Source organism: Paroedura picta, chromosome 9 (genome assembly GCF_049243985.1).
Source record: "Paroedura picta isolate Pp20150507F chromosome 9, Ppicta_v3.0, whole genome shotgun sequence".
Classification (NCBI taxonomy): domain Eukaryota; kingdom Metazoa; phylum Chordata; class Lepidosauria; order Squamata; family Gekkonidae; genus Paroedura; species Paroedura picta.
The window spans coordinates 39,947,191-39,966,053 of record NC_135377.1 but is presented as its reverse complement, the minus strand read 5'-3'; the positions used below and the strand labels follow the sequence as shown (position 1 = coordinate 39,966,053).

General features: G+C 44.2%; 1 protein-coding gene across 3 annotated transcripts in view; it reads left to right on the top strand.

The window, feature by feature from the left end:
* Positions 1-18,863, top strand: part of SPIDR (scaffold protein involved in DNA repair) — a 193,852-nt gene that overhangs the window by 85,872 nt on the left and 89,117 nt on the right. For all 3 annotated transcript variants that reach the window (XR_013234137.1, XR_013234138.1, XM_077352453.1), the window contains exon 8: positions 5,805-6,015. Coding sequence is in view for 1 of the 3 variants with exons in the window: in XM_077352453.1 (XP_077208568.1) it covers positions 5,805-6,015 (211 nt within the window). In the remaining 2 variants the exon portion in view is untranslated. The remainder of the gene's footprint in view (positions 1-5,804; positions 6,016-18,863) is intronic.

The following is an 18,863-nucleotide window of genomic DNA, read 5'->3' as shown; positions in this document are numbered from 1 at the left end:
TGCTTCATGGTTCAGCTCAGGCAGCTGAAGCTTATATTTTAAGTCCATTGTGACATGAGATGCACATATCTAAAGGATAATAACCTTTTTGAACCTGTGTACCAATTCCATTTGCTTAACACTTCCTACTAACAGTGGTTCATGCTGCTGCTCGCTATTCTCAGGTGTTTTCTGTTGTTGCATGTGTTCTCTTTAATGGGCTTTTGGAAGCAGTGCTGGAGATGTCACCTTTACCAGCTCTTTGGAAGGTTTCCAAATCTGTACTGTACCATATTAGAGTCACTCTAAGTAGCAAGAAATTTTTAATGACTGCTGTAATCACACTCAACGGTTGAGGAATGAATAAAGGCACAAATTGATTTTTTAAAGTTCTTTTTGATATTCTGGGGCTTTACGCACCGGGATCTTTGTTGCAAATTGGTCACTGAATGAAAAATCGCCATTTAAAATAGTGGAATTCGTCGTTATGCATACCTGCCTTTGTAGTGGAATCCAGTTGCGTTTTGTAGCGTTTCCCACAGCTTCCGGTCTCGGCAGAAAAGGAAGCGCTATTGCCAAGCTCGTCCCGCCCCTGGCCGTCAAGCAGCCAATGGGCAGCCGTTAGCATGCTCCCAAACAGCCCCTTTCCCTTTAAGAAAGGTTTTTTTTAAAAAAAAAAAAAAACAGACCCATTGTAACGAATCTGTGTAGATTCGTTGCAACGGACAGACCCATCCAGCTGCCTAATGTGAGCTGTCGTTTGATCGTATGATCGTTGCCACGCTGCCTCGAGTGATAAAAAAAAATCCCCCCCCCTCTCACGGGCCCGATTTTCGGCTGAATTAATGTGTAAAAAATAAAGGGACTTCATTTCAGCAAACGGGCTTTTATGTGGTTTGTGCTTAGTGACTAAAGGTGAAGGACTGAAGCCAGGGAAGCCTCTAAACAGAAAGAGGCTCGCTGGTGCATTTATCCCCGCTCGCTCGGAGAAAAAAAAATGGCGATCGCTTCGCCGGAAGTTTGGAGGACAGGCTCAGGAGGAGGGACTTTGAAGAAACCGCAACAATGTTAACGCACAGGTCTTTTTCGCTAGTGTTGCAGATTGGTTGCAAGAGTGTAGCGCTTTCCGGAGGGTGAATCCACTTTTTGGGATTCCCCTGAAAGCGCTACAAGGAAGCGCTTTTTGCAGATTGGTTTCAGGTGTGTGGCAGATTGTCTACGACGTCGTGCGTTATGGCAAATCAATAGCGTTTCCAATTGGCAACCATTGTGCGATTTTGAAGGCGTGCAAAAAGCCTCTCTGTCTGACCATGTACTTGCTGCATGGGAGCATGCTACATAGCTACTTCTTTAAACAAGAATTACAATCTGAGCTACTATGAAATCTGGCAGTTTTATTACGTCTTAATCCAGCAAGCAACTGAATGACCTTGAGTTTGGTATTTATGTTTAAAGAAACAATTGGTTGTATCCTGCAGTCATTTCCCACTAATGCTTGGGCAGCAGAGAATGGCAGTAACTATTGTCACTTCTGCCTCCTATTGAAGACTTTTATATCATGTCTAGGAGTGTTGCTTGCGATTGCTTAAACCAGGGGTACACAAGAGACTGCATCATGGGAGAGGCACTCTAGCATGAGCAGAGCTTCACCTAGGCAAAAAAAAAATTAGGAATTTTTTTGTTAGTGAAAATTTCTACCAGAGGTTAGGAGCAGGAGATGTTTGGAAAATGCACGATGTATTGATTAGTTCAGTTATGTGCTCATCTGGAAAAATAGAAAGCCTGAACTTTCTGAGAAGGTTCAACAATCAGTCAGCGTGAAAACATATCTCTATACTACTAGCAGTCTGTGGCCCCCATCTGCGGATAGCTAAATATGTGGTTTAGGGCCACATAGAGGCTAAATAGATTTTTCAATCAAAATGGAGGCATTCCTCAGGGTTGCAGAAAAATCTGAAATCATTTAAAAAACTTTTCACGGCGGGAGTAATTCCCCCAAAAGTAAAATAACATTCTCTGCACAAATGTAGAGAACACACCACCAGCATTCATTGGCAGTGCAGGAGAGCTGGGCTGGGTTCAGCAGTGGTGGCACAGCCAGGTAACCACCTAGGGCATGCTGCCGGCAGCAGTGCAGCCTGTGAGATCCTGGTCTGCCAGTGGCTGTGTAAAGAATGGGAGGAGGGAGGGAGGGAAGCCTTGACAAACCTACCTGGAGCAACTTCAGTTTAGCTGCTGAGAGTGGGAGGAGAGAAAGGAAGCATCACTGAGGCTGTCCAAAATGCTCCAGACAAACTGCCAATACCAGGGGGAGGCCCAGTGGTTGCAGGGGAGCCCAGGGGCTGCACGGGGCTTATGGAAAGTGTGTGGGAAACATGGGATTCCTCCTGCAAATATTGTGGGGCCCCACTTGTAGTGTGCTTATTTCTTTCTCTTCCATAATGTATTTTTTAAATAAATGTTCTATTTTGACTGAAGTCATTGGAGATGACTGCTTTAATATCATGTACCAAACAGACTTTTTAAATATTTACCATCCCATTGTTTTATTGTTTTGCAGTAGCAGGTTTCTGGCTTTCCAAGTATTTGTATTCTTTTATAAGCTTGTTAAAGCAAGGCATCTGAAAGCAAACAGAATAAAGCAAAGATTAAAGATAATGTAGGCATGTCATACCAGGATAGTACAGGGCCTAATTGATATGGCAGCTGTATGTGCAATGCTATGTATTACTGGAACAGAACTGCTTTGATGTGATGTGTAAAAACCTATTCAGAAACACTGGTAAACTTTACTTGAGCATCTCTTCTGAGGCTGAAATATTTTAAGTATCAAGTGGTTATTCCTAGTTCTGTCTCTTTTTAAAACTGTCCAAGCTTCTGTATCTGCTGCTACTAGAAGGTATTACTGATTATGAATTAAGAATCTACGAGTAATCTGGTGAGGGAGGAAAAGAATTTGGACACCCTAATCTGGTGAGGGAGGAAAAGAATTTGGACACCCCAGATTCTTCAGGCTTTCAAGGTAGCTCTTAGAATATTCTTTTGAGGATTGCCCCCCTTTCAAATAGAGTTCTTTCTGCATTACTGATACTCAAGCATGTAAAAACCTCTGCTTTAATTGTGGGTGACCTGGGTTTTACCGCTTTAGTTATAATAACGTTTAGTCACTTCAGTATTAGATATAGCGAATAGTTGGGAGTTTGCAAAATATCAGAGGTTGACATGGAAATCTCATCCCACTTTTCAAAATCATTCCCTTCAGTCTTTCCTAAATTCTCAGGGCCTTCTCTTAACATTCCATAACTTAAGAAGCTATTTAGTCTTCTATAAGCCATTTTAAGTCTCCCCCCATTTTAGTTTTAGATTTATTTATTTATTTATTTATTTATTTATTTGTTTATTTATTTGTTTATTTATATTTTCCTGTATGTTTGGGGGAGACCACCCTGAGCAGAGCCCAGCCAACTACTGCCCTGTCTCGCATCTTGCGTTTCTGGGGAAGATGGTTGAAAAGGCAGTCATGAAACAGCTTTTAGCATATCTAGAGGAAGCATCAGTCTTTGAACTATTCCAGTCTGGCTTCCGACCTGGCCATGGGGTTGAGATGGCCCTAGTTGTCCTGACAGCCTATCTTTGATGCCAGCTGGACCGAGGTGGATTGGTACTGCTTGTGTTGTTAGACCTCACACTAGCATTTCACATGGTAGACCACAAGCTCCTTGCTGGAATAGGGGGGAACAGCCTTGCAATGGCTGAACTCCTTTCCCCAGGGCCATGGATACAGTGTGGAATAAGAAATTGTGCCGCTGCCAACTTCCTTCTGGAGTTCCCCAGGGTGTGGTGCTGTCCCCACATTATTTAACTCCTTTATGTGCCCTCTTGCACAGCTAGTCCAGGGATTTGGGTCCCATCAATATGCAGATGACACCCAATTCTAGCCCTTATTGGATGGCAGTGTGAACTAACTCCTGGAAACATTTGCTGGTTGTTTGGAAGCTGTAGCAGCTTGGATCTAGCAGAGCCACCTGAAACTCAACTCCTCCAAGATGGAGGTCCTGTGACTGGGTAGAAAGGGACCAGGAGAGGAAGCACAGCTTCTCTGATTAAACAGCATGCAACTGGTAACTGCACAAACCTCTAGGAACGAGTGTGATTTTTGATGCCTCCCTATCTATGGAAGTTCAAGTCACTAGAGTAGCACAATTGGCATTTTAGCACCTCCACCAAACAAGGCTACTAGTGCCCTTCCTGGTCCCAGAACACCTGGCTACAGTGATTCATGCATTGGTCACCTCCAGATTAGATTAGTGTAACTGCCCTTGTCCCTGAACTGGAAATTGCAGCTAACCAGAATGCAGTGGCACAGGTCCTCACTAGAATATCTTGGAGGGCCCATATCTGGAACAATTTCAGTGTTTTAGTACTACTTTTTAAGGCCATGCATGGTCTGGGTCTGATGTACCTGAAGGACCACCTGACAGATTAATTCCCCCTGAAGAGGGCTTCGCTCCACCCGTGCGAACAGGCTGGTGATTCCTAGACTTAGAGATGTACATTTGGCCTCAACCAGGTCCTTGTCGGTCTTGGCACCAGCCTGTTGGAATGAGCTGGGGGCACTTCAGGAACTGTTCCGAAGGTCTTGCGGCCAATGATTCTACTGAAGATCATTAATAGAGGCCCTCTTTTGTAATCTTCTCCCATCCTGGACTGAATAGTGAGCACACTGACTGGTTGCTATGTTTGAAAGCTACAGTGAACAGAATCATTTTTAAGGATTTAAGGACTTTCATTTTAAGGACTTTCATTATCCAGATGGGACAAGACAGTTTACTATTGGATATAGTTTGCACATTCAAGAATTTTATATTGTACCTCAGTGGTCCCCAACCTTTTTATCATCGGGGACCGTTCACCGCTTGACAATTTTACTGAGGCCCGGGTGGATAGTTAGTCTTTTGCCAAAAGATATTGCTGCCACCTGAGCCCCTGCTCCACTTGCTTTCCCGCCGGCGCCCCTGGCTTCCTGCTGCCTGCTGGGGGCCGCTGCCAGCAGCAGCTGCGCACTGCCAAACTGAGAGGGAGCCCCAGCCATGGTGGCCGCTGGAGAGCACCAAAGGTGAGCCGGTGGAAGAGTAGCAGGACAGCCCCCAAGGCAGCAGCCGGGGAGGAGGATGAGGAGAATCCACGGCCTGGTACCAACTGATCCATGGACCGGGACTGATCCCCGGACCGGGGGTTGAGGACCACTGTTGTACCTCATTTGTTGTCTCCTACATTGCTAAAATCATAGTGATTTAAGTAATCGAAATAAATGCATTGTTATGTGAAAAGTTTGTTTTTTGTGGCATTCTGGTGCCCTTTAAGTTTGGACTGGTGGACTTTTTAAGGCTAATTTTTCTTTGTTTAAATAAGTCTTCATTCACCTTTCGGTGTGTCCTCCCATCAAGTAAGAGAACTGAAGCCCCAGGGAATCTTCAGTCTATCGGGGCATGGCCATGTCTATTAAACTGTTTGCCTATTCAGTAGCATCTCTCTTCAAATAAAATTCCAGCTTGCTGTGGCAAGTATTTTACTTTGCAAAACACATTAAAGCATTTTGATAAAGAGTACTACATTTTATCACTCAACACAACTATGTTTAAAGATGATGGATTCATTTGCATGTATTGAAGGCTTGTACAATGCTTTTTCAAAAGTGCAAGCAGATTTATTATACAGTTCTGTGCTTGCAACAACCAAGGGCAAATAATGAGAAGGAAGCAAAGAAGTGGTGCATTCTTGTGTGTTTTCTCGATCTCATTAATTTTTCACTGATTAATTTTCAGGTAGTAAGTCTGGTGAACTAATGGTGAAGATCTTGGAAATATATGAGGAATGCATTCTGTGCATAGCTATCTGCCATCATTTGGAACAAATTGGTGCTGCCAGTTCTTCTGTAGAAGAAATTCAGCCAAGAATTAAAGTTCTTTTTGCAAAAGAAACAGCCACTCGTCTCAAAGCAATTCCACAGGATGTCATATGTATCTATCCTCCTTGGTAAGTACAAAAGGCAGGCTGTAAATTATAGCTTAATGATTCTTTCATCAGAACAGTTTGTTGCATTGTTTTAGAAGATGCCTAGGTGTTAGTATGACACACTGCAAGATACCTAGCTATGGCTTTGGTCTGCTCAGAGCAGTAGCCTAACATTTTGACTTCTCCCCATACTACCTGTCCTTTCATAAATGCATTTATTTCTGCATATTGGAGTCTGCTTCATATTAGGAAGTGCACATAAGGGTTTAGCCATATGCATTGACTTGAATGGTAAGACTTCTCTTGCTTGTGGACCATCCTGCTATGTTGCGGAGGCAGCCCTCCATTACACAGTGTGTTCATTTGGCATGAGCCACTGCTACTCATGCAAGACACATATCATTCAATAAGCTGAAAAATGCCAGGCGCTAAAGGAATGTGGTCTGCAAAGGAAGACTGCTTCCACAATGGCCAAAGAATAGTGCAAATAGAAACAAGGCTTATGGTCCAACCACTAATATAGTTTGAAACAAAAAAAAAATTCTAAAAATGGAAAGTGCGTCACCACATTTGTCTACTATAGTCTTTCAAATGATGAATAATGTGTTTTTGGTCTGACAGGAGATATGTTTTATAGCTCCCAATGAGGGGGGGAAAGAAGCCCCCAAACAAACAAAAATCAAAGAGATTCTGTGTATCTTTAGTTCCCCTATTTATCACATTGATAAAGACAAGCTCCCAGGATCAGTGGTGCTGCAGGCAGATCAAGGCCAACAAGGGATATTGTTACTACAGAGCTCTTTGATACCGTATGCATTTTAGAAGTTATAAATATTCAAGCAGACAAAGTAGAGGGAAAAAATCAGCAGACAAATCCCTACCATCAAAAAGAGAGGTAGTTGTCCTTTTCATTCTTCCTTTGAAGTTTTTGCAAAAGCAGAAGGGGGTAGATAAGGGCAAGAAATTAACCACCCCATGATAAAATTCTCCAAAATTCAGTCACTGGCAGTAAAGTCTTTGCTGTAAAAAAGATGTAATTATCGAATCTGTAGATGATTAGCCTTCAAAGACTTTAAGATTATAAACTATCCCTAAGGATCCTTCCCCTTGTAGCATCTTGGTTTACTTTGCATGTTTTCTCATGGTTCACAGTCAGAGTAGTTCAGCAGTGGAATAGGCTGCCTAAGGAGGTGGTGAGCTCCCCCTCACTGGCAGTCTTCAAGCAAAGGTTGGATACACACTTTTCTTGGATGCTTTAGGATACTTTGGGCTGATCCTGCGTTGAGCAGGGGGTTGGACTAGATGGCCTATATGGCCCCTTCCAACTCTATGATTCTAGGTTGCAACCTAGATTTTTTAAGTTTCTTAAATAACAGGATTTTCATCTGCCAAGCAAATTATTTTTAGGATAACTTATATCGTAACAGTACAGTAATAAGTGTTGGACAGTCAAATCTTCAGCAATAATTTTGGGATTGAGAAGGCATTTAGTGTTTAGTCAGTTCAGAATCCATCCTCAGTGAAATTATTCCTGAGACAGTGGAGGGAGATCTTAATTTATTCATTTTAATTTTAAAGTCTATAACTCTTATAATAATTTCCTCAGAACTCTTCACATAATTCTGTGTGAAGAGCACAGAATAAATAGCATTGGAAATGCTAAATAGCACTGGAGATATTATAGCCTAATCTGGGAATCTAATATTTTAATTTTTTTGTTAGTGCAGTAAGATGCTGAGCTATGAAAGAAATGGAGATGTGAAATTGTAAAAATATATTAGACTGCTACAATAGAGCAAATTGCTTCTTTTAAAAAGGAAACTTTAAAACTTTTGCAATGGAGGAAATTAATTACAGGGATACTGCAGGGACAAAAATGGTTAGTGGGTTCGTTGTCCGTTGTTATCAAACAGTGGACAGTTTTCTTATTACATATGGCTCTTGAAATGAGTTCCTATGATAATATAACCCTTTTATAAATTCTGCTTTTTATTGAATAAGACGGAGGTAGACCTTAAATCTGACTTATTGAAATAGAATTTGCTATATTTCAATAGACTTATTGAAATAGAATTTGCTACCTATATTATGAATAGGTAGTATATTATTTACATTATTTATAGTCTGCCTTTTAGGCCTGGTCCTAAAAGTTCTGGATCAGGACTCTGGGTGGCCCCGAATGATACAAAAATACTCCAAACTGGCAAATTCAGACCTGGCCCACAGTGTGCCACGGCCAAGAGCAAAGCTGGGATCACCCATGGAGCAGCCATGTAACCCATCTGTTTTGCTTCTCACCACTTCAATGGGAAGGAGTGAAACAGTTGGATTTAATGGACCACAGCTATTTAATCAGTTGATAGTTGGATCCTCTCCACTGTTAGATTTAAATGGATCATAGCAATTTCACCAGTCCACTTCCCTTTCCCCTCAGAAGCAGGGAGGCGTGAAATTGGATGGGTTTAATTGCTCACAGCCATTGAAATCAGCTGATAGGCACACCCTTCTTACAGATCACACTGCTCGCTTGATAGGTTAATTGGCCCAAATAGCCAAATGGGAAAAAGTCTGGTAAAAGTTCTGGGAAGGTGCCTTTCCCAAACATTGGTTCATGGATTCTGAACCAGACCAAGTTTGTGCCGAATTTTGGCTCATGAGCTGGGTTGTGTCCATTCCTCTTTATTTATTGGTTAAATGTCTATGCTGCCACTCCTAGACCAGCTAAGCCACAGTACCTTGCAATGAATATAGAATACAATAAAAACATCAGAACATAACCTTAAAATCCCCCTTCCCAACCACCCCAACTGAAGCCCCCAGATGCCTCACAGAAGAGCTGCACCTTGTAGGCCCTGCGGAACTGAAGAAGGGCCCTCAGCTCTTCTGGGAGTTCATGCCACCTGGCAGTGGTCAAGGCCAGGTGAAACCCATGAGGGCCAGGGACCACCAACATGATTGTACGGGCAATGTGCAAGGCCCTGTGGTGGGGCATAGCAGGTTAAATGGTCTTTCAAATACATTGGTCCCAGATGCTTTTAAAACAAATTTAAACATCAGTGTTCTGTTATAGCACAGCCATTTTAGGCTGGAAGATTTGACATTTGCTAAATAAATTACCTAAAGGAATTATCTGATCATAGACCCAAAGGTGTCTTGCTAATTCTGTGTTTTCTCAAACACAGTGTTACCACTGATTCAGACCTGGATTAGGATTGCAGAGAAAAATGAGACTGTATTTTTGAGACCTGATAATTGAGTTCATATCCTGATCAGGCAGGGAATGTTAGTAGGTGCAGTGCACAAGCTGATAGGGCTCAGGGAAGTCAAATGGTCACTTTGGATAAACTTTATCCTAGATACCCATTCCTACACTAAGTTTGGGTTATGGTATACAAAGAGCAGTGCTTGATTTAACATCATCAGTTATTGGCAGGCCCTGGAATGATGCTTGCCCAGGTTCTGTGAAGTTTCTAAGTTTCGACTTCGGATATAAATATAGAACATGTCAGAGAAAAAGAGAAGCATCCTTGCTTGAGCTAGAAAACTCCAGTTAAAAAAGTTTTCTTCTCATTTTTGGTTTGTCTTTGGATGACTTTTTCACCAGTGCAATGTATATAGAACTGATGACATACATTACTGTGTATATCCTTGTTGTCTTGTCTTTTCACATTATATACCTACTAGTAATGAAGCCCGCTGTAAAAAAAATACAGCGGGTGCTAGCCGTCCCCAACCGCAGTGGCAGCGCTGCCTGGGCGGTTGGGAAGGGCAGGGCCCCCCCCAGCAAGTGAAGGCGCTCCCCAGGCCCTGGGGAGCATTTTTCCTCCCCCCCAGCAAACGAAAACGGTCCCCAGGCCCCAGGGAGGACTCGCCGAACCGCGGATCGTCTTCCCCGGGGCCTGGGGAGCGTTTGTCGGCCCCCGCAGCAAGCGAAAAGGCTACCCAGGCCCCGGGGAGGGTGCTGGGCAGCTCAGCGAGCCGGCCCCCCCGGGGTCTGGGGAGTCATTGACGGCGAGATGGCGGGGGCCAGCGGCCTACCTTCGCTCTCGGCGGCCAGCAAAGGAATGGCCGCTGTGGAGTGAAGGTTAGCCCTCGTTGGGGGTGGGGCGGGCGGGAGGCGCTTTGCGCCTCCCAATTGGTTGTAGCTGGGGCAAACAGCCAATCAGCAGCCACGCTGCACGCGGCTGCTGATTGGGAGTTTGGGGTTGGACTGACAAGCGGAGGGCCTAATCGGGAGGCGCAAAGCGCCTCCCGATTGGGCCCTCCGCTTGTCAGTCCAGGGGAAGGGGCCAATCTGCACCCTTCCTCATCCCGGACAGGGCCCGCCCTCAGGGCCCTTACTCTTTTATTTATTCCGCTCTGTCGTAGCGGTTAAAGATTGCTTGTCCTATTTTAAGGACTATGATATTTCACAGCTAGTCTCTGAATTAAAAGTTGTTTTGCCCACTAACAAAATTGTGAGATGACATGTTGCTAAATGTTTCTCTGTTTTAAGTGTATGTGTTTCTGGGAATTTGGGAATTTACTGTTCCATGCCAAATGTTCCCATTAGTGATTTAAAGGGAATCAAATCTCTTGCTGTATTTAGGCCAGGGAAAGTTGGCTGTGATTGCATGACCACAAGTCCCTGTAATGGGACTCAGGAGAGTCATGGGATTTTTGAAGCATCTTTTTGAACAATTTTCTTCCTTGTTGTCTGCACATGGAAAATAGTTTTTGTGATAGATTGTTTAGCCCAATTCCATATCCCTTTGAGACCCCTCTTTCCTGCATGCTGTTTTTCTGGCATTATGAAAAGTTGTTGTTCCCAGTAATTGAAACTGGTTTTAGCAGACAGAACAAACAAAAAATACTTATCCGAATAGGTTTTATGAAAACCCATTGGGTTGGATCCAAAGTAAGCAAACAGAGCTCTGAGTATGGAATAGAATTGTTCTTCCTTCCCCTTCCCATTGCAGCCTACTATTATTTTTGAAATTCTGACCCCCTCCCCAGGGTTCAGGGGACATCCCCCTCCCCCAGGGACTGCTGACTGTGATGTGGGAAAATGGTGAAAATCCCTTGGCTTTTGCAGGCAGTTCTTCCATTAGCAGAAGCTTAGCATTGAACCCAGTCAACTATATTAAGGCCTTGGATAATAATTGGTCTACAAACTACAGTATGAAAATTTTCTTGGGAGCAGGCTATACTTAGGTCACTCACACATAATGCCAAACTACCTGAGAAATTTTCCTATTTCCTACTATTTTCCTACTGACACCGTTCTCACCAGGATATAGCATATAGGCACAGAAATGATACATGATAATTTCAGCTATTTAATTTGGTTTGGGCAACTGGTCAAGGCTTAAGTATGTCATCAGAAATAAGCACGGTAGTTCAGTGACAAAAAAAAGCAAAAAGATCAGGCTTGCCATTCTGTCAGGCAGTTAAGTACTACCAGTAATAACACAGAATACTTTTTAACATGATTCAGCGCAGGCTAGAGCTGCTATCGCGTTCAATTAGCTCTACTAGAGGCTGGAATTTCCAAGCTGTTCTGAACATTGGGAGGTGGAATGCAATGCTGACGTCAGGAGCTGCTCCTGGGAATGTTTTGCATTCCTCTTCCTGGCAGTGGTCAGGTGGCTTCCAGCAAGAAGGAAGGAACAGCCTCTTCCAAAAAGGAGGAAGAAATTAGGGGGAGTGGGGAGAACAGTTTATAATAAAAGTATTGTGGAGGAGGCACTTTCATTGTAAGCCAGACTTGAAATTAGAAGCAGATGCCTTGCATTTGAAAGCCGTGTAAATGTTAAATGCATCTATTAGTGACTGTGATGGCTGAGGTATTTGGCTGTCTTCCACATTTTAATCTCATTGCTCTTTACCGGAGGGGTGGGTAGTTGAGAAAAGCAGACGTTTGTTCATATGCCTTAAACTGCTTGTTTTGGAAGACTGTATGAAAAATGGCCTTTTTAGTATGCAGAGGCATATATATCTGTAAACCGGTATAAATAAAACAGTAAGGGCAAAGTGGGAGGAGAAAGGGGCGGGCTGAGTCTGTGATAAAAACTCGGAGGGGCTAGGGCCAAATGGCCAATAGGGATCCGTGTGCAGCGCGGTTCCCCATTGGCCACTTGGCCCGCCCTGGACTGGCCAGTGAGTTGGCCTCTGTCAGAGGCTTCGTCGCCAGGAAAGGAGCAGGGCCACCACATTGAAGATGTGGCGGCCTTGCTCCTTTCCCGCCGGTGAGGCAGGAACCTTGGCCAGGGAGGGTGGGGTGCGAAGGCTTCGATGCATTCTCAAGAGTAGGGCCACCGCGTCGGAGACGTGGCAGGCCTGCTCTTCTGGCCGCACCGATGCCGGGACCTGGGGGGGGGGAGCCAACACCGCAGCGAGAACACCAGGCTCGACGCATCAGAGACACATTGGGCCTGCTCCTTTCGTACGCCGTGGCCAGGGGGGAGGGGGGTCAACAGACCGGGGGGAAGGGGCCGGCCCTGTAAGCCCCCCGGCCCACTGGTGCCCATGCTAGCACCCATTTTATTTCAGAATACAATGGGCTTTGCCCCTAGTGTGTGTGTGTATATATATATAAACAGTGATGTATATTTTTCTTGTTATTGTTAAAAGTTATATATATTCTGCTATATATATCCTGTCATCTAAGAAGATCATAGTCTGACGAAGAGTGCTTGCACTCAAAAGCTCACAACCTGAATAAATCGTTGTTGGTCTTAAAGGTGCATACCTCTGATATGTTCAAGACTGTAGGTATCCATGTGCGATCTAATTTATTTGCCAAGTATTTAACTTTCCGTATGCCATCTATGGACGACAGAGAATGAGGTGGTTGGATGGAGTCACTGAAGCAGTCGGTGCGAATTTGAATGGACAGGAAATGGTAGAGGACAGGAAGGCCTGGAGGATCATTGTCCATGGGATCGCGATGGGTTGGACATGACTTAGGGCTAATGCTTAGGGCTAATCCTGCGTTGAGCAGGGGGTTGGACTAGATGGCCTGTATGGCCCCTTCCAACTCTATGATTCTATGATTCTATGATTCTATGACTTCACACCTAATAACAACAACAATGCCATCTATAGCAGCTTTTTCCAAACTTTTTACTGTGGAGGAGCCCCTGAAATAACTGTTCAGGCTTCAAGGACCCCCGGAAGTGATGTCAGCTGGCCATGCCTCCCTGCCACACCCCTGGAAGTGACATCACCACTCGTACCCTTTGCCCTATTTTCACTCCTTCCCCCTGACTTTACTACTACTATGACTGCTGTGCTGCATGTTGGCTTGACAGAAGGGCAGGAGCTGAGAAGACAGCCTAAACCACCCATACCATAACCCAACCGACTCCCTCACCCTTTTGATTTTTACACCTATGGCCTAACCACCGAGTCCTCTGGGCAGAGGCAGCCTATTCCCTAGCTTGTGACCAAGTCAATTAAGGCAGGATGGGAAAGGCCATGGGCTGCATCCAGAGCTCCCACAGACCCCCAGGGGTCCCTGGAATCCTGGTTGGGAATCCCTAGTCTATAGCATCACCAATGAAACTGCATGTTTTATTAGAGCAAAATAGTGGTAAAGCATAGGCCTCATGATGTGCCTTACTTTAATGTTATAAAGGCATTGAACATTTCTGCTAGAGATTTTTAGCCTTATAGGATTTTTCATTTAATTGGAACAGGATGGGGACTATGGAGTTAACATGGGCATGCAGATACCTAGTTTGCAGTTGGGGGAAAGGGATGTCCCTTTCCTGTGTGCTGATGTGCAAAATGGTATGTGTGCTTGATCTGTTTCCTCTTCCAAATGACAGGTGTGACTTTCTCATTATGTGAACTAGTTGCCAGTGTATAATGAGCTTGTATCTGATGCTAGAACTCCTGGTTCTTCTTTTAAACAGCACAAATGTATTTTAAAATTATTTTTAAATGTAATAAGCAGCTTTTATCATTTGTGCATTCACATGACTTATCAGGTATGGTCTGTTTGTCTTTGGAACTGGATTTAACAAAGATAGTAACATCAACTGAATTTGGGGATTCTGGAAGAAATTTGGATTTTGAAAGTAAGGTGTTGGAGAAACATATATAGGAGAGAGTGAAGCTTCTGTGCTTAGGATCTCACACTTTGCTTTGGACACTTGTTCTGAAGATGGGGAAAGGTGGATGGATGAGTGCTTTACCCGTTGCTCTTAGTCTTCTGTGATTTAAAACGCCTGTACAAATTTCAGTCATCTGGAAATGGGGGAGAGGGACAGGTTCAGGTCCTTGTCCCTGTCTTTTTCTTCACACCCATCTAATTGTCACATTGGATAGGTGTGTTATATCATGGAAGATCTGTAGGAGGTGACTGTTCATATTCTCACTTAGCAATCTTTTCCAGTTTTCAAAGCAGCCACTAATTGCAAAGGCAGACAATCCTGATCCCAAATCTTTTGGCCTTGAGTATAGACCAGGGCTGGCCAGCTGGCAGGGGCTCATGGTAATTGTAGTCCATGGATATCTGGAGAGCCACAGTTTGGCCACCCCTGACATAGACATTCCTCATAGGGAAATGTTCAAGCTTAATATTAGAGGTGATGCTGAATTCCTTCCTGAGTGGAGTATAATGTGGTATCTGGACCAGAATGGTTTTCAATCAGGGGTTTCTAGGCTATTGATCAGTGGCACTCAGTCTGTGGCTTGAAGAGAGCTAGACTTGCAATTACCATTAATAAAAATGCCACATGACTGCTATATTCCCTATAGGAGGGCAATATATAAATTATATCAATCAATGGATCTGATCCACCCAACCAAAAACATATACAATGGTATAAGATAAAACTATTATGATGACACTGAAGATTTGTACAATGTTTTGGGAACTTCTGCACATTCTTGGTAGGGTTTTTTGCACTAGAGATTTTGGTAGACTGCATAAAACATTATAGGTTCTCAAATGGGTTTCTGGATTATAACCGATTCATTCTACCCAGTCATTGTTTACATTTCAAACTGTCTTTAGACTAGATACCAGACAGTTGCAGAAATAATAGGAGGTAGTACCATGAGAATGAATGTTATTTCTACAACTGCCTGGTATCTGGTCTAAATACAGTTTAAAATGTAAACGATGACTGGGTAGAATCAATCAGTTGCTGTTACCGTATTTGTCGGCGTACAAGGCGACTGGGCGTATAAGACGACCCCCCCAACATTTCAACTCAAAATATTGAGTGAGCCCAGTGGGGGGGGAGCCGCTCGCCGCCTGCCGCTCGCCGCCGCCCGCTGCCGCTCGCCGCTCGCCGCCCGCCGCGCTGCTCACCCAGTGGGGGGGAGCCGCTCGCCGCCGCTCGCCGCTTGCCGCTCCCCGCCACCCGCCGCCGCTCGCCGCTCGCCGCCCGCCGGCGCAGCTCACCCAGTGGGGGGGAGCCGCTCACCGCCGCTCGCCGCCCGCCGGCGCAGCTCACCCAGTGGGGGGGAGCCGCTCGCCGCTCGCCGCCCACCGCCGCTCGGCAGAAGAGCACCCGGCGTATAAGACGGCCCCCCCACTTGGAGGCATGTTTTTCAGAGGAAAAAAGCCGTCTTATACGCCGGCAAATACGGTACATTATGCCGAAGTTTTCACCAGTACTCCCCTGAATGACAGTGTAAATGGGAAGATTTCAAAAAAAAAATTACCGTTGGATAGAAGAAAAACATTTTGGTAAGTGCAGTCTGCCTCACAGTGATGTAAAAAGTTGTACTGCCTGAAATTCTCTCTATGCACAATCATGTCCTGTCCAACTTTCTGGCTACCCTACTGAATGAAAATCATATTTGGGAAGCAGTCCCAATAAATAAAGAACAGCTATCCCATAGGCCAAATGGATCTTGGGACAAAGTTTATAGCATTATGCGATACTTTGATGCCTAAGCTATTTGATGTTGCTTTTTGGACTTTAATCATAAACTAAATAATTGTAACGTGCTATTTTTATACATGCTGCACATGATCAGAGACAAAAAAGAGTTATTTCAGTTATTCCCATGTTTGTCGCTCAAAGCCTTTCTTTTCTGCAACAAAAGGAATCTGCAGCCAGCATAGCTGGTAGCTATACAAAAATATGCTTATGTGACTCCAGTAAAATGTGTGTTTCCTGGTATACACTGAACTGGATTTGAAGTTTCCTGCTACATGGGAGGAGTTTACACTGAGGAATTTCCAGCAATGCTGAGAAGTGCTGACTCATAGTACACAAGCAAATGATCCAACTGAGGTTAGTTTCAGGGAGGTTTTGGAGTTCTTGGCTACAGTGAGTGAAAAGTATTGCAGTAACATACAGTTTTATTTTTAGCAGGGGGGGGAAGGGCTGTGTTGCTTAGCATAACATGTTTGCTGACCAACATTTCACAGTTTGAGAGTTATTTGTTTTATGTATTTTTAGAATTTGGAAAGCAGTCGGCAAAAATTGCTACTTCACTATATCTCCCCCCCCCCCCCCAAATAAAACACTTTGGCTATTAACAGTCACAATGGCTTTAAAGATGTGATAATCAAATCTTGAATAAATGTGCTATGGAATTGTACTGCTAGTGTACTTTACTTCTAAAGACACCAAAGGAAGTCAGTTTTGAATCTGGGGGTGCTGACCAAATTGAGGAGGGGCAAGACATTTCACCCTGGAAGTAGTCCTGTGTTGCACATATAACTTTGTAAAAGCTAAATTAAGCTTATTAGTTTGTTTCCATATGAGTTTTTGCCCAGTACTACCGAATGAAGAAAAACACAGAAATATGAGCACACACTATTCATAAAAACTAACATAAGTAATTCTTAACTGGTTTTATGTTTTATGTATTTTGTTTAAATTTAATGCATCTTGTTGTTCACTGCCCTGAGACAGCCAGTCCAAAGGAGGCAGTATACAAATCCTTACCATAGTTCCTCTAAATATTTCTGAAATGGCCATCTGGGCAGCACTGTCCGGCAGCGCTTTCCAGGTCTGTCCGGGTCTGGCCAGTGCTTCAGCTCCAGCAGGTCAATCTGGATGCACCCAGCAAAGCTGGGTACGTCCGGATTGGTCTGGCCACTGGAGCCACCGCCTCCACGAGCCGCACGGCCAGCCTTGCTGCCAGACACTTCCTGGATGGTGAGGAGGGCGCTCCCACAGCTCATGCCCTTCCCCGAGCCTGCACCCTGCCGCCAGCAGCTGCCCCGGCCCACATGCAGCCTGGTTCGTCATCCCATGCCGCCACCGAGATCGACGCTCTGACAGGCTGCCACCGCTATACCCACTCACCACCACCTCACCCGCCAGGGAGCCGCTCGCACCGCCTCGACTCCACAGGCTGGCTGGCTGCCGAGGATGCCGCTCCCTTTCCTCACTGTGTGACCCGATGCTGGGGCCAGCTGCCAGCGACCTGCGTGCCTTGTGTGCAGCCTTGGCTGCTGCCCCACGTGCCACCATACCTCCATTCTGTGGCGGTCCACGCGCCTCCACCCACCCGCTGGCACCCACCATGCCCAGACCATGCCAAGCCCCTTGGCCAACAGACCTGAGTGCCTGCTACCTCTGATGGCACGCCGCCCCTCCAGCAACACTCAAGTATCAAGGCTATCCCGTCCGGCAGACAGCCCACCATGTGCCGCCTCTACGTCCCTGCTGCTGCCATCCCTGCACACTGTCCCGCCAAATAAAAATGTATCATGTTAAAAAGCGATACTGTTATGTAGTGATAGCATTTCTACTTTTCACACAAAATTAATTTCATTTTCTTTCTTAAAATATTGTTATAACTTCTGCACTTTGTCAGTTTCAACTTTTGAAGATCTTGACTTTTCCAATGGTAATAGATCTTTTTTAAAAGGCTTACTTACCAGTATAAATAATGTGTCTGTATATGAGGCATCACAGAATATTCACATAGTTGAGCTTTCCTTGGACTGCAGGATTAGATCATTATGGACTCACAGTCTTCAACAGGCACTTCGTTTTACCTTTTTAAGACATTGTACATTGATAGCTGTTATAAATACAATAGCATTTTCTAATCATTTTGGGATGCCACCCTCAGTGCCGTAACAATTGTCGTAGTAGTGCTTTAAATTATTGCCTTGCAAAGTCTGGACAACGTGAATCAGCAAAATCACTTTGCTTCTGATTACTTATAGTATAACCTTTAGCTGTTAACTTCTCTGGGCTTTAGAGAGAGAGAGAGCACTGCATGTACCTTTGTAAATTAAAGCTGCATGTAAAGCATAAGACATAAACGCTCTGACTTTCCAAGAAAAAAATCAGAGACAGCATGTCTCAGTCTCCTCATTTTACAGTCAACACTTTGTAACTAAAGCAGTCTAGCAAATCCTGTCCTCTCTTGTATGCTCAGATATGCAGGCTTGTTCCATATACAAAAGTCAGCTGTCATTTATTCTAGAGTAAAATCAGTGGTGAGAAAGCTGAATTCCCCTGAATAAGTTGAATATAATATTGACTGGGGTTGGGGGAACCTCAGTGGTAGTATTAGATAGGAACCTTGAGGTACCGTGTCTGCATTTATCATGTGAAGTGGTAACAACCCAGTATTGCCTACACAAAGTTATGCATTTAAAGCCGTAAATAATATGTTGTGTAGAAAAGCCCCTGGTTCAAAAGATCACTCATTCATCATAGTGCATTCTTTGCAAGACTGTGCAGTATGATGAATATAGAAAGAACATTCTGTTTTGTCAGTTCTGTGTAGTGTTTGGAATTTGTTCCACTGTTCAGTGTGGAGAAGCATAACTCATAAACCAAATGTCAGAAAAGATATTTAGATGTTTCTCCTCATGATGATAGGTACAGTCTGTATTTTAAAAACATCCCAGTTTGTATTTAAATAGAGGTCAAATAACTTTAAAAAAACCTTTA